The sequence below is a fragment of the Symphalangus syndactylus genome, chromosome 3 (assembly GCF_028878055.3).
Source record: "Symphalangus syndactylus isolate Jambi chromosome 3, NHGRI_mSymSyn1-v2.1_pri, whole genome shotgun sequence".
NCBI lineage: Eukaryota > Metazoa > Chordata > Mammalia > Primates > Hylobatidae > Symphalangus > Symphalangus syndactylus.
Genome location: NC_072425.2, coordinates 14,691,102 through 14,704,146, shown reverse-complemented (window position 1 = coordinate 14,704,146; position 13,045 = coordinate 14,691,102). Strand labels below are relative to the sequence as shown.

Below are 13,045 nucleotides of genomic sequence, written 5' to 3'. Positions count from 1 at the left end.
GCCATGTTGACCAGGCTGGTCTCAAACTCCTGACCTCAGGTGATCCACCTGCCTTGGCCTCCCAAAATGCTGGGATTACAGGCGTGAGCCACCGCACCTGGCCTTTTTCTTAAAAAATATGTTTTCAAATGTGATTACTTAGAAAATTAGGAAAGTCATTCCATGTGGCCTCTCTGGCAATAACATATGCTAGAATATCCAGAAATGAATTCTGTTGTTACTGTTACCAGTTACTAGATACCATTTATAATATAACAAGGTCTTATTTGCTGCTTCGACAGTACAAGAATTATGTTTTGGGACCTGAGGAAATGGCAGTCCCCAAGATTATTTTGTTTAATTATTTGATATTAGATAAGCTGGAGCCTCATAAAATGGTACTGTAATATATATATGTATCTGTAAGTTGAGTCATGCAGAGCTCTCTTTTAAATGTTTTTGCTTCTAGACGGTGGAAAGTCTAAAAGAAGTACAGTGGATTCAAAGGTAAGAACTAACCACCCTTTTGTGCTCAGCTCTCCCGGATATGTGTGTACATGTGTGTGTTGTGTGTGTGTGTGTGTGTGTGTGTGTATTGATATATATACATACGTGCATGCACAGATACATACATATACAGTTGTCCCTTGGTGTCCACAGGGAATTGGTTACGGGAACCCTAATGAATATCAAAATCAGTGGATGCTCATGTCTCTTTTTTTGTTTGTTTTGTTTTTGTTTTTTGTGGTTTGTTTTTTTTTTTTTTTTGAGACGGAGTCTTGCTCTGTTGCCCAGCTGGAGTGCAGTGGTGAGATCTCGGCTCACTTCATGCTCTGCCTACTGGATTCACGCCATTCTCCTGCCTCAGCCTCCTGAGTAGCTGGGACTACAGGCGCCCACCACCACGCCCGGCTAATTTTTTTGTATTTTTAGTAGAGACGGGGTTTCACCGTGTTAGCCAGGATGGTCTCGATCTCCTGACCTCGTGATCCACCCGCCTCGGCCTCCCAAAGTGCTGGGATTACAGGCATGAGCCACCGGGCCCAGCCGATGCTCATGTCTCTTATATAAAATGGCATAGTATTTACACATAACCTACACACATCCTCCTGTGTACTTTAAATCATCTCTGGAGTACTCATGATACCTAACACAACGTAAATGCTTTGTAAATAGTTGTTACACTGTGTTGGTTTTTTATTTGTGTTATTTATTACTATTTTTAATCTTACTTTAAAAAATTTTTTTGGTTGATGGTTCAATCTGCAGATGTGGAACCTGCAATACAGAGAGCTAATACACACACACACACACACACACACACACATATTTCATCTACAGGGGGCCAGATGTGGTGGTTCCTGCCATAATCCCAGCATTTTGGGAGGCCGAGGTGGGCAGATCACTTGAGATCAGGAGTTCAAGACCAGCCTGGCCAACATAGTGAAACCCTGTCTCTACTAAAAATACAAAAATTAGCTGGGCTTGGTGGTGCATGCTTGTAATCCCAGCTACTTGGGAGGCTGAGGCAGGAGAATCACTTGAACCTGGGAGGCAGAGGCTGCAGTGAGCCAAGACCTCGCTACTGCACTCAAGCCTGGGTGACAGAGTGAGACTGTCTCAAAAAAAGTTAAAAAAAATAAAAACAAAACAAAAAAATCTACAGGGAATTGTTTCCTATTTTGGGGGAGAGCACTGACATACTGAAACAATTTCAAGGGAAAATTGATTCCTGGCTGGGCATGGTGGCTTGCGCCCATAATCCCAGCACTTTGGGAGGCTGAGGTGGGTGGATTGTTCAAGACCAGCCTGGGCTACATGGTGAAACCTTATCTCTGCAAAAAATAGAAAATTAGCAGGCATGGTGGTATGCGCCTGTGGTCCCAGCTGCTCTGGAGGCTGAGGTGGAAGGATCACCTGAGCCTTTAAGTGCAGCTGCTCTGGAGGCTGAGGCTACAGTGAGCTATGATTGTGCCACTTCACTCTAGCCTGGGTGACAGTGAGACCCTGTCTCAAAAAAAAAAAAAAGAGAAAAGGCCGGGCGCAGTGGCTCACGCTTGTAATCCCAGCACTTTGGGAGGCCGAGGCGGGCGGATCACAAGGTCAGGAGATCGAGACCACGGTGAAACCCCATCTCTACTAAAAATACAAAAAAATTAGCCGGGCGTGGTGGCGGGCGCCTGTAGTCCCAGCTACTCGGAGAGGCTGAGGCAGGAGAATGGCATGAACCCGGGAGGCGGAGCTTGCAGTGAGCCGAGATTGCGTCATTGCACTCCAGCCTGGGCGACAGAGCGAGACTCCGTCTCAAAAAAAAAAAAAAAGAAAGAAAAGAAAATTGATTTCTAAGTTGCACAGCACTTAACATGATGTAGGGTCAGGTAGTTAGGGAAGGAAGATACCAGACCATCAGAAAAGCCCTCTGGAAGGAGCTGTCACTGGGGCTGAGTTTGGAGTTTGTTCAGGGAAGAGGAAGACAAGGAAGGGGAAGAAGAATGCCATACGCAAAGACTGGATGATGACAAATGCTGAGCACTGGCTCATTTGAAGTGAAAGACACATATTTGGGAGCAGAGAGAGATCTTAGATAATATAGGGCCAAGCAATAGAGGGAATTGATGCGCAGGCAATGGGAAGTCATCCTGAGTTCCTGATTGGGAAAGACTGTTTATTAAAGATCATAATTCTGAAAGTGATGTGAAGGGTAGCCTTGGAGAAGGAGAAAGGGTTGTTAGAAGGACCAGGAAGGACACAGTTGTGAGAATACAGGTTTCAGGTGATGAGGATCTGGACTAGAGCAGGGCCTTGGACGGTAAACGACTGGGAAGCCAGTTACGGTGATGAGAGGGAAAGAGAGGAGCAGAGGAGTGGGTGGTAGAAATAGCAGAAGTGGAAAAAGTGGGAAAGTTTTGGTTTGCGATATCTTGATTTCTCCTTGAGGGGGACATCTAAATAGTGACGTTTTGTCTTAACAGCTTTGTGGAAGTATAATTGACCTAAAATAAACTGTAGATATGTAAAGCAGCAATCTGATAACTGACTTATCAATCAAGATAGTGAAATATCCATCACCCCAAAAATTTCTTCTGCCTTTTTGTAAGCCCCCTGTCCCCAAGCAATCACTGATCTGTCACTATAGTATAGACTAGTTTTATAGAACTTTATATAACTGAATTATGCAGCACTCTTTTCTGTCTTATATTCAGCATAATTACTTTTGAGTTCATCCACATTGTTGCATGTATCATTTCTTTTCATTGCTCAGTTTTACTGTATAAATGGCAATATTTTGATTTATTATTATTTTTTTTTTTGCTGAGGGGAATGGAGTCTCGCTGTACCACCCAGGCTGGAGTGCAGTGGCATGATCTCAACCTCCACCTCCCAGGTTCAAGCAGTTCTCCTGCCTCAGCCTCTGGAGTAGCTGGGATTATAGACTACGCACCACCACGCCTGGCTGATTTGTGTATTTTTAGTAGAGATGGAGTTTCACCTTGTTGGCCTGGCTGGTCTTGAACTCCTGACCTCAAGTGATCTGCCCACCTTGGCCTCCCAATGTGTTGGGATTACAGGCGTGAGCCACTGCGCCTGGCCAATATTTTGATCATTTGATGCCAGGAGTAGAATTCAGGGGATGTGACAGGGCATGGCCTGGGTCAGCACCCTTAGTCTGGCTGAAGCTTCAAGGGTAGACAAGCTGTCTAGCCAAAAGATTCAAGGCAGGGGGCGGAGGTAGGGGTTAGTGCAGAAGCAGAAGAGACAGGTGAAGAACAACCACCATTCTCTGTGAAAGCAGATTTCAGCCATCTTGAAAGGATAGTCAGTTTTATTTTCAGAGAGCTTTTGAAGGTCAGCAAATTTAGAGTTTAAGAAACATGTTTTGTTTTGTTTAATAAATTACTTTTAATTAGCATGCTTTCTATGCCAGTGTCATCCTAAAACATACTGTTATGTCTTTTTAGGCCATGGGAGAGAAATCCTTTTCTGTTCATAATAATGGTGGGGCAGTGTCATTTCAGGTATGTATGCTCTTTGTGTAAAGCCTTCTAGAATTTCTACCATGTAAAAGGGTAATTTTTTTTTTAGAGGAATTTTGAATTTAGGAATGACAACTTAGGTATGCCCTGTATCAGTCACTTAAATGCAATAGCTCTCCCTATAACAAACCCACAAGGTGGATATTGTTACCCATCTACTTACCAAATCATAAGTCTCTGAGAGTGAATAACTTTGTGACTATCTAGGTGACACGGTACAGTTTCCAACCCAGTCCTGCCTGGCTGTTCCTGTGACCCCTTTGCCCCGACCCCATGCTACCTCCCATTCAAAGTGTGCCAGAAGCATAGGACCCCATGCTTGAAAGGACCATTGGTGATGATTTACGGTGATGTTGTAATTTTAGAGATGATTTCACCCAGACTCAGAGGCTTTGAGTGATAGCTGTCACAGTTATTAATTGCCCATGAGTGTTTAGGGGCAGCATAATAGCATACGAATGGGAACAAGATACTGGACTGGGCCTCAGAACCCACTTAATAGCTGGGTGATACTGGACAACTCACTTCATTTTTTTTTTGTTTTGTTTTTGAGACAAGGTCTCACTCTGTTGCCCAGGCTGGAGTGCAATGGTATAATCACAGCTCACTGCAGCCTCAACCTCCCAGGCTCGGCTCAAGTGATCCTCCCGCCTCAGCCTCCCAAGTAGCTGAGACTACAGGCATAGACCACCATGCCTGGCTGATTTTTAAATTTTTTGTAGAGATGAGGTCTTGCTCTGTTGCCCAGGCTGGTCTCAAACTCCTGGGATCAAGCAGTCCTCTTGCCTGGTCTCACTTACTTTCTGAACCTCACTGTTTAATCATCTAAAAATAAAAAATGGCAGGGCATGGTGGCTCACGCCTGTTATCCCAGCACTTTGGAAAGCTGATGTAGGTGGATTGCTTGAGCCCAGGAGTTTTGAGACCAGCCTGGGCAACATGGTGAAACCTCATCTCCACACAAAATACAAAAATTAGCCAGTCATGGTGGTAGATGCTTATAGTCCCAGCTACTAGGGAGGCTAAGGTGGGAGGATCACTTGAGCCCAGGAGTTCAAGGCTATCCTGGGAAATATGGTGAAACTTCATCTCTTAAAAAAAATACAAAAATTAGCCAGGTGTGGTGGCATGTGCCTCTAGTCCCAGCTACTAGGGAGGCTGAGGCAGTAGGATTACTTGAGCCTGGGAGGTCAAGGTTCACACAGTGAACCTCGAGCATGCCACTGTACTGCAGCCTGGGTGACAGAGTGAGACCCTGTCTCAAAAAAAAAAAAAAAAAAGCCTACAGTGAAATGCACAGGTCATGTCTTAAGTGTACAGTTTGTTCAGTACTGACAGATGCATATATACCCATGTAATTCACTGTCTCAGTATTTCTGTGTTTCCAACTTCTGAGAAAGCCCCTCTCTCCCCATAAGCACTGTTCTGATTTCTTTTTCCACAGATCATTTTGCCTGTTCAACAATTTTTGTGTGTTCTTTAAGCGTAGTAACCATCATTTTCGTCGCTATCCAAGTTAATAGCTAATGGTTATTGAGAACTTGCAGGGTGCTCATTTGCTCAGAACCCTCCAACAGCTTTCCATCTGTCTTGGAGTAAAGCCCAAGTCTTCCCACTGGTCTGCAAGGCCCATGTGGTCTAGCCCCTGTTGTCTCTCTGATCTCAGCTCCTGTTATTCACACTCTGCTCTCCACACAAGCCACCTTGCTCTTTCTGGGACAGATCAGGCTTTAGGCTCTGCTCTCGCTGTTCCCACAGGCAGGAATGCTGTCTCTCAGAATTCCGCAAGTCTTTGCTGAAATGTCACCTTCTCAACAAAGCCTTTCTTGTTTGTAGCTCACTCCTATTTCCCTCGTTGTGCTCTGTCTTTCCTTAGTATTATCACCTCCAACATGCTATATACGTTACTTAGTTATGTTTATTGCCTGTCTCCCCCTCTACAGAAGGTACCTTAAGGGCAGGGGTTTTCTCTCTCTTATTGATGTATATGAAACTCCTGATCTTGGTCTTGGCCTATATTTATAGAGACTAATGAACCAATACCAGGCATTGTACTAAGTGCTTCTATGTCATTATCTCAGTTAATCCTCTCAACAACTCTGTGAAGTCGGTATTGTTATTTTTTCTCTTTTACCAATAAGAAACTGAGCTCAGAGAGGTAACGTAACTTGTCCCAAGCAGGGGATTCAGTTCCACATTTGTTTGACTCCAAGGCCCATGTGTTTAACCACTTTGCGTTTTACTGCCTCCTTGAGAAAATACAAAAGGCACTTTTCTCTCTTCCTTCTCTCACTTTAAAATGCTTGTTAATAAAATGAGTTTTTATAATGTTTTTCAGGCTGGGCATGGTGGTTCACGCCTGTAATCCCAGCACTTTGGGATCACAAGGTCAGGAGTTTGAGACCAGCCTGGCCAACATAGTGAAACCCCGTCTCTACTAAAAAAATAAATAAATAAATAAATAAAATTAGCTGGGTGTGGTGGTGGTGGGCGCCTGTAATCCCAGCTACTTGGGAGGCTGAGACAGGAGAATCACTTGAACCTAGGAGGCTGAGGTTGCAGTGAGCCGAGATCACGCCACTGTACTCCAGCCCGGGCGACAGTCTGAGACTCCATCTCAAAAAAAAAAAAAAGTTTTTCAAATGCTTCCCTCTTTTTTAATCACAAAGGAAAGTGTTACAGGATGCACACATGTGTCAGGCGAGCATCCAGGCACAGCAGTCTGCATGGTGATTAGCAACACGTGCTGAAACAGCCTATCCGCAGGGTTCTTGGGATGCGTGGAGCAGGCAGTGCATGGGTAGCTTGCGTGTCTCTGGCTTTCCCCCACCTTGGAAAGAAGTCGTCATGATTTCTCCCTGTTGTACCCAGTGTCTCCCAGTCTTGGATGGTGCAGTCCACGCTGAGCGCTTCTGCTTCATTCATGGCGTGGGGATAGTGGTTTATCTACCTAAATACAGGAAGGGGACTGTCAGGGCTTATTCCAACTCTAGAGCTGACATTTTTGTTTTGTTTTTGTCTCTAAGGGTCAGGTACCTACTCTGATCAACCATGATGATTCTATTGATTTTTAAAAAAAATTATATCTTTTATACTTTCATATCTTTTTTAGACTTCCCCTGAATCTTTTAAAATAGAAGTTGTCCATGTGTTTAGAAAAGTTTTCTTATTCTGGCTAGCTCAGGGGATTAAAATACACATTCACATTCACAGTTGAGTTTGGCACATGGTTTAACATATTAATCATTCCAGCTCATATGTTCTTGGTCTTTTATTTTTATTTTTGTCAGATGTCTTTTTTTCCCCATTTTTTTAAGTTGTGAGGTACAGTATACATGCAGAAGAGTGTAAAGTACTTATATTGAGTTTAACAAGTAACTATGAACAGTCACCTTTATGATTCACCACCCGGGACAAGAAATAGAACAGTTCCAGCACCTGAGAAACCTTGTGTCTCCCTCGCAGTCCTTCCCAACTCTAGAGCAAGCCCTGTCATGAAAAATGCTGCCATAGTCACTTCCTAGCTTTTCTTTGTAGTTTAATAGGTATATATATGTAGCCCTAAAAATGTATTTCAGGGAGATTTCTTTTTATTGGTAGAACTTAATGGCTGAAGTAAAATTTTCTTAGGCTTGACCAAGAAGTCATATTCTCTAAGTCTATCTGTCTTTTGGTTTACATTAAACTTCATTTAAACTCATGAAATGTGTGAAAAACAGAAAACTGTCTAAATGTGGAAAATGTAGCCTTCATTATTGTTCTCTAAAACTGTAGTTGTAAATTTTGATGAGGAAATATTGATTGGTTTTCAAGTATAAGATGAGCCTCCTTTTTAAAGAGTATTTTATACCTATAAAGAGCAAAATAATACGTTAGCTTGAAGACTAGATAACTACATCTTAGGTTATCTTTGAAGACTTCCACAAAGACCATCACAGATGGCTAGATCTGTGATAAAACAGGCATAGTAAAATGTTCATTGTAGAAGTGAGGTTGTGGCTACGTAGCTTTCACTATAAAATTGTCAGCTGTTCTGTATGCTTGAAAATTGTAACAAAGTATCGGAAGGGAATCATAGAATAAGAAGATATCTCTTTAAACTCTGCTGTGGGAGAATTGATAATTTAAGCGGTCTGTCTTTATTTCCTTCAATCCATTAATATTCATAATTTATTTCTAAGGTTTAAAAATACAGCTGAGTAGAATTTGAACAAAAAAGTAAACAATACTTTAAAAGAAAAAATAAAAGAAAAAATATATATATATAGCTGAGGATTTGGGTACCTTTAAATGTTTTCTTCTTCACTTTCAGTTTTTCTTTAACATCAGCACTGATGACCAAGAAGGCCTTTACAGTCTTTATTTTCATAAATGCCTTGGAAAAGAATTGCCAAGTGACAAGTTTTCATTCAGCCTTGATGTGAGTACTGTTTGGAGATTGTTCTACGTGGATTTTGTCAGCATAAAATGCGAGATTTGTTTCTGTATAAGATTAGATTCTAAGAACACTTAAGAAAAGAATGTGGACAGACACACATTCCTGCCACTGTGCAGGATACTTCAGCAGAGGATTCATAGGAAAATACAAAGCAATTTAGGATGTGTCTGCACTTCAACCTGTGCCTTAAGAATGTGGTTGTTTTGGCCGGGCATGGTGGCTCATGCCTGTAATCCCAGCATTTGGGAGGCTGAGGTGGGCAGATCACCTGAGTCCAAGAGTTTGAGACCAGCGTGGGCAACATGGCAAAACCCTCTCTCTACAAAAAAAATATGAAAAATTAGCCAGGCATGGTGGTACACACCTCTAGTCCCAGCTACTCAGGTGGGAGGATTTCTTGTGCCCAGGAGGCAGAGGTTACAGTAAACCGAGATTGCATCACTGCACTCCAGCCTGGGCAAAAGGGTGAGACCCTGTCTCAAATCAAAAAAAAAAAAAAAAAAAGTGGTTGTGTGGTTATTTGCTGGTACTCACTTTTTTTTTTTTTTTTTTTTTTTTTTTTTTGAGATGGAGTTTCATTCTTGTTGCCCAGGCTGGAGTGCAATGGCGTGATCTTGCCTCACCGCAACCTCCACCTCCTGGGTTCAAGCGATTCTCCTTCCTCAGCCTCCTGAGTAGCTGGGATTACAGGCGCCTGTCACAATGCCTGGCTATTTTTTTTTTTTTTTTTTTTTTTTTGAGACATAGTCTTCCTCTGTCACCCAGGTTGGAGTGCAGTGGTGCAATCTTGGCTCACTGCAACCTCCGCCTCCTGGGTTCAAGCGATTGTCCTTCCTCAGCCTCCCGAGTAGCTGGGATTACAAGGGCGTGCCACCACACCCAGCTAGTTTTTGTATTTTTAGTAGAGATAGGGTTTCACTATGTTGGCCAGGCTGGCCTTGAACTCCTAACCTCGTGATCCACTTGCCTCGGCCTCCCAAAGTGCTGGGATTACAGGTGTGAGCCACTGCACCTGGCTCTAATTTTTTTTGTATTTTTAGTAGAGATGGGGTTTCACCGTGTTGGCCAGGCTGGTGTTGAACTCCTAATCTCAGGTGATCGTGATACACCCGCCTCAGCCTCCCAAAGTGCTGAGATTACAGGTGTGAGCCACCATGCCCAGCCCCTGGTACTTACTTTCTTAAGCTTAAGTGAAACAACTGAGATTCCAAATTGCTGAATAAGGGATGACATGTTCCTGAAAAGTAAAAATTAATTTCATGCTGGTTTCAGATTGAGATCACAGAGAAGAATCCTGACAGCTACCTCTCAGCAGGAGAAATTCCTCTCCCCAAATTATACATCTCAATGGCCTTTTTCTTCTTTCTTTCTGGGACCATCTGGATTCATATCCTTCGAAAACGACGGTAAACTGTTACTTCCTTGAGCCCTTCAACTTAAGAGCGTGTTGAGATTTGAATAATTTCACTGTTTGTTGGCTCCTGAACATGGAGGCAGCTGGCACTTAGCAGTGTTGTTCCTTTCAAAGGGCATCTTCCCAGAAACAGTATGAAGATTGTGCGGGAGCATTATGGTGTGGGAGCCCTTTGCATGCCCTGGTGTCTGTTCACTTCCTGTTGTTTTGTTTAAAAAGCAAATCTAAATTTTTTTTTTTTTTTGAGACATATTCTCACTCTGTCTCCCAGGCTGGAGTGCAGTGGCGTGATCTCAGCTCGCTGTAAGCTCCGCCTCCCAGGTTCACGCCATTCTCCCACCTAAGCCTCCCAAGTAACTGGGACTACAGGCACCCACCACCACGCCCGGCTAATTTTGTTTTTGTATTTTTAGTAGTGATGGGGTTTCACCGTGTTAGCCAGGATGGTCTTGATCTCCTGACCTCATGATCTGCCCACCTGGGCCTCCCAAAGTGCTGGGATTACAGGCGTGAGCCACCGTGCCCGGCCCTACGTATTTTTAATGGTATGCAAGCAAAATAGACTGTATAAGCTAAATGTTTCCGTGGTGGAGATCCTACAGTCCAGGACTGAGAGTAAACACATGGGTCTCACTCAGGGGCTGTTGCTTCTGGAGAGGAAGTTAGTGACGATGAGCACTGCCTGGCGAGAGCATGGAGTTACTGCTTAGAACTGAAGGTCTTGGCTCAAAGCTGTGCTGGGATAGATTCTCTGCATTGACTTCCAGATGCTTGTCACTGGACAAAACCTCTTCAAAGCCCATCTGCCTGGCTTTTAGCCTTTTTTTCTGAAACCTCTGAGGCTTTAACTTCCTGTACTTGGTTCTTGAGGGGAGCAGCTGCATATGTGTGAATTCTTTCTCCTTCCAAGAAAATTGAAAACAAAATATTAATATTCACTTAGAGAATTGTGTAAAGTATTATAAGGCTCATAAACTGAGTAAATGATGGTATGTGAATATGCTATTATAATATGGATTGATTTAAATTCATAGAATAATTAAGCATCCTGAAATACCTCTTTCTGTGGAGCATTGGGGTGGACATTGAGACTTCTTTAGTCCCTGGTAGCTTGACTGTCTTCTAATGAACATGCTCAGAGTCTGGTATATTAGACTCTGGCTGGGTTCAGTTGCTGGTACCTATTTGTTGTGATATCCTGTACACCCACCAGATAGAAAGAGTTTCTTGTTTACTTGGGAAGGAGCTACATAATCATGTTTGGGCTAGATTTTCAAGCAGCAGTTACTAAGAAAGAATCTTATGGGCTGGGCGTGGTGGCTCACACCTATAATCCCAGTGCTTTGGGAAGCCAAGGAAGGAGGATCACTTGAGTCTGTGAGTTTGAGACCAGCTTGGGCAACATAGAAAGACCACATTCCTTTTTTTTTTTTCGAGATGGAGTCTCTCTCCCCTAGCCCCCAGGCTGGAGTGCAGTGCCTAATCTCAACTCACTGCAACCTCCGCCTCTGAGTTCAAGCGATTCTTGTGCTTCAGTCTCCGAAGTAGGTGAGATTACAGGCATGTGCCAACATACCCAGCTTATTTTTATATTTTTAGTAGAGACGGGGTTTTGCCGTGTTGGCCAGGCTGGTCTTGAACTGCTGACCTCGGGTAATTTACCTGGCTCAGCTTCCCAAAGTGCTGAGATTACAGGCATGAGCCACCACACCTGGCCCAGCAAGACTCCATTTCTACAAACAAATTTAAAAATTATCCAGTTGTGGGCTGGGTGCGTTGGCCCACATCTGTAATCACAGCACTTTGGGAGGCCGAGGTGGGCAGATCACGAGGTCAGGAGATCGCGACCATCCTGGCTAACACGGTGAAACCCCGTCTCTACTAAAAATACAAAAAATTAGCCTAGCGTGGTGGCGGGCGCCTATAGTCCCAGCTACTCAGGAGGCCGAGGCAGGAGAATGGCGTGAACCCGGGAGGTGGAGCTTGCAGTGAGCTGAGATTGTGCCACTGCACAAAACAACAACAACAAAAATTATCCAGTTGTGGTGCTGCATGCCTGTAGTGCTCACTACTTGGGAGGCTGAGGTGGGAGGATTGCTTGAGCCCAAGGGTTCGAGGCTGCAGTGAGCTATGTTTGTGCCACTGCATTCCAGCTTGGGACACAGAATAAGACTGTCTCTAAGAGAGAGGCAGATGGAAGGAGGGAAGGTTATAAAAACTTAGGCCATAAAAGTTTTGGGGTGGGTTTTTTATTTTTATTTTTATTTTTGAGACACAGTCTCGCTTTGTCACCCAGGCTAGAGTGCAGTGGTGAGATCTCAGCTCACCGCAACCTCTGTCCCCCAGGTTCAAGCGATTCTCTTGCCTCAGCCTCCCAAGTAGCTGGGATTACAGGTGCCCGCCACCATGCCTGGCTAATTTTTGCATTTTTAGTAGAGATGGGTTTTTGCCATGTTGGCCAGGCTGGTCTTGAACTCCTGACCTCAGGTGATCCACCTGCCTTGGCCTCCCAAAGTGCTGGGATTACAGGCATGAGCCACCGTGCCCCGCCTCAGTTTTGTTTTTTTTGGTTTTTTTTTAAAGAAAGTTCTACTTTTGTCTTTACTGGAAAAGTAAGAACTAGGAGTCAGATCTGATTTCAGGTGTGAACTTGGACAGTGACTGCCTGTGTGCCTTGCTTCACTCTAAATCTCTTTTTTCTTGGCTATGAAACTGGGACAGTAATAGTTACTCTGCCTTCCTGTAAGAGTCTTGGATTCTTAGACTTGTTCTGTGATTCCCCCTAAGATAATGTATATGAGAGGGCTTTGCAAATCAGGGTGCCATCCAAACATGAGGTATTTATAAAATAGTTTAGTAGCCAGGGGTTCAGTGGTGTTTTAATTTTCCTTTAGTTATTGGTGGCAATAGTCATTGTCACTGGTTCGCTTATATCAAATTGTGGTAATAGTTTCTTTTTTTTCTTTCTTTTTTTTTTTTTTTTTTTTTTTTTTGAGACAAAGTCTCGCTCTGTCCCCAGGCTGGAGTGCAGTGGCACGATCTTGGCTCACTGCAACCTCCACCTTCCAGGTTCAAGTGATTCTTCTGCCTCAGCCTCCCAAGTAGCTGGGACTACAGGCATCCGCCACCATGCCTGGCTAATTTTTGTATTTTTAGTAGAGACAGGGTTTCACCGTGTTG

General features: G+C 43.6%; 1 protein-coding gene across 8 annotated transcripts in view; it reads left to right on the top strand.

The window, feature by feature from the left end:
- Nucleotides 1-13,045, top strand: part of GPR107 (G protein-coupled receptor 107) — a 91,190-nt gene that overhangs the window by 33,549 nt on the left and 44,596 nt on the right. For all 8 annotated transcript variants that reach the window (XM_055270707.2, XM_055270705.2, XM_055270704.2 and 5 more), the window contains 4 exons: nucleotides 449-486; nucleotides 3,939-3,995; nucleotides 8,326-8,433; nucleotides 9,724-9,857. In XM_055270707.2, coding sequence (XP_055126682.1) covers nucleotides 3,942-3,995; nucleotides 8,326-8,433; nucleotides 9,724-9,857 — 296 coding nt within the window. In that variant the 5' untranslated portion in view covers nucleotides 449-486; nucleotides 3,939-3,941. The remainder of the gene's footprint in view (nucleotides 1-448; nucleotides 487-3,938; nucleotides 3,996-8,325; nucleotides 8,434-9,723; nucleotides 9,858-13,045) is intronic.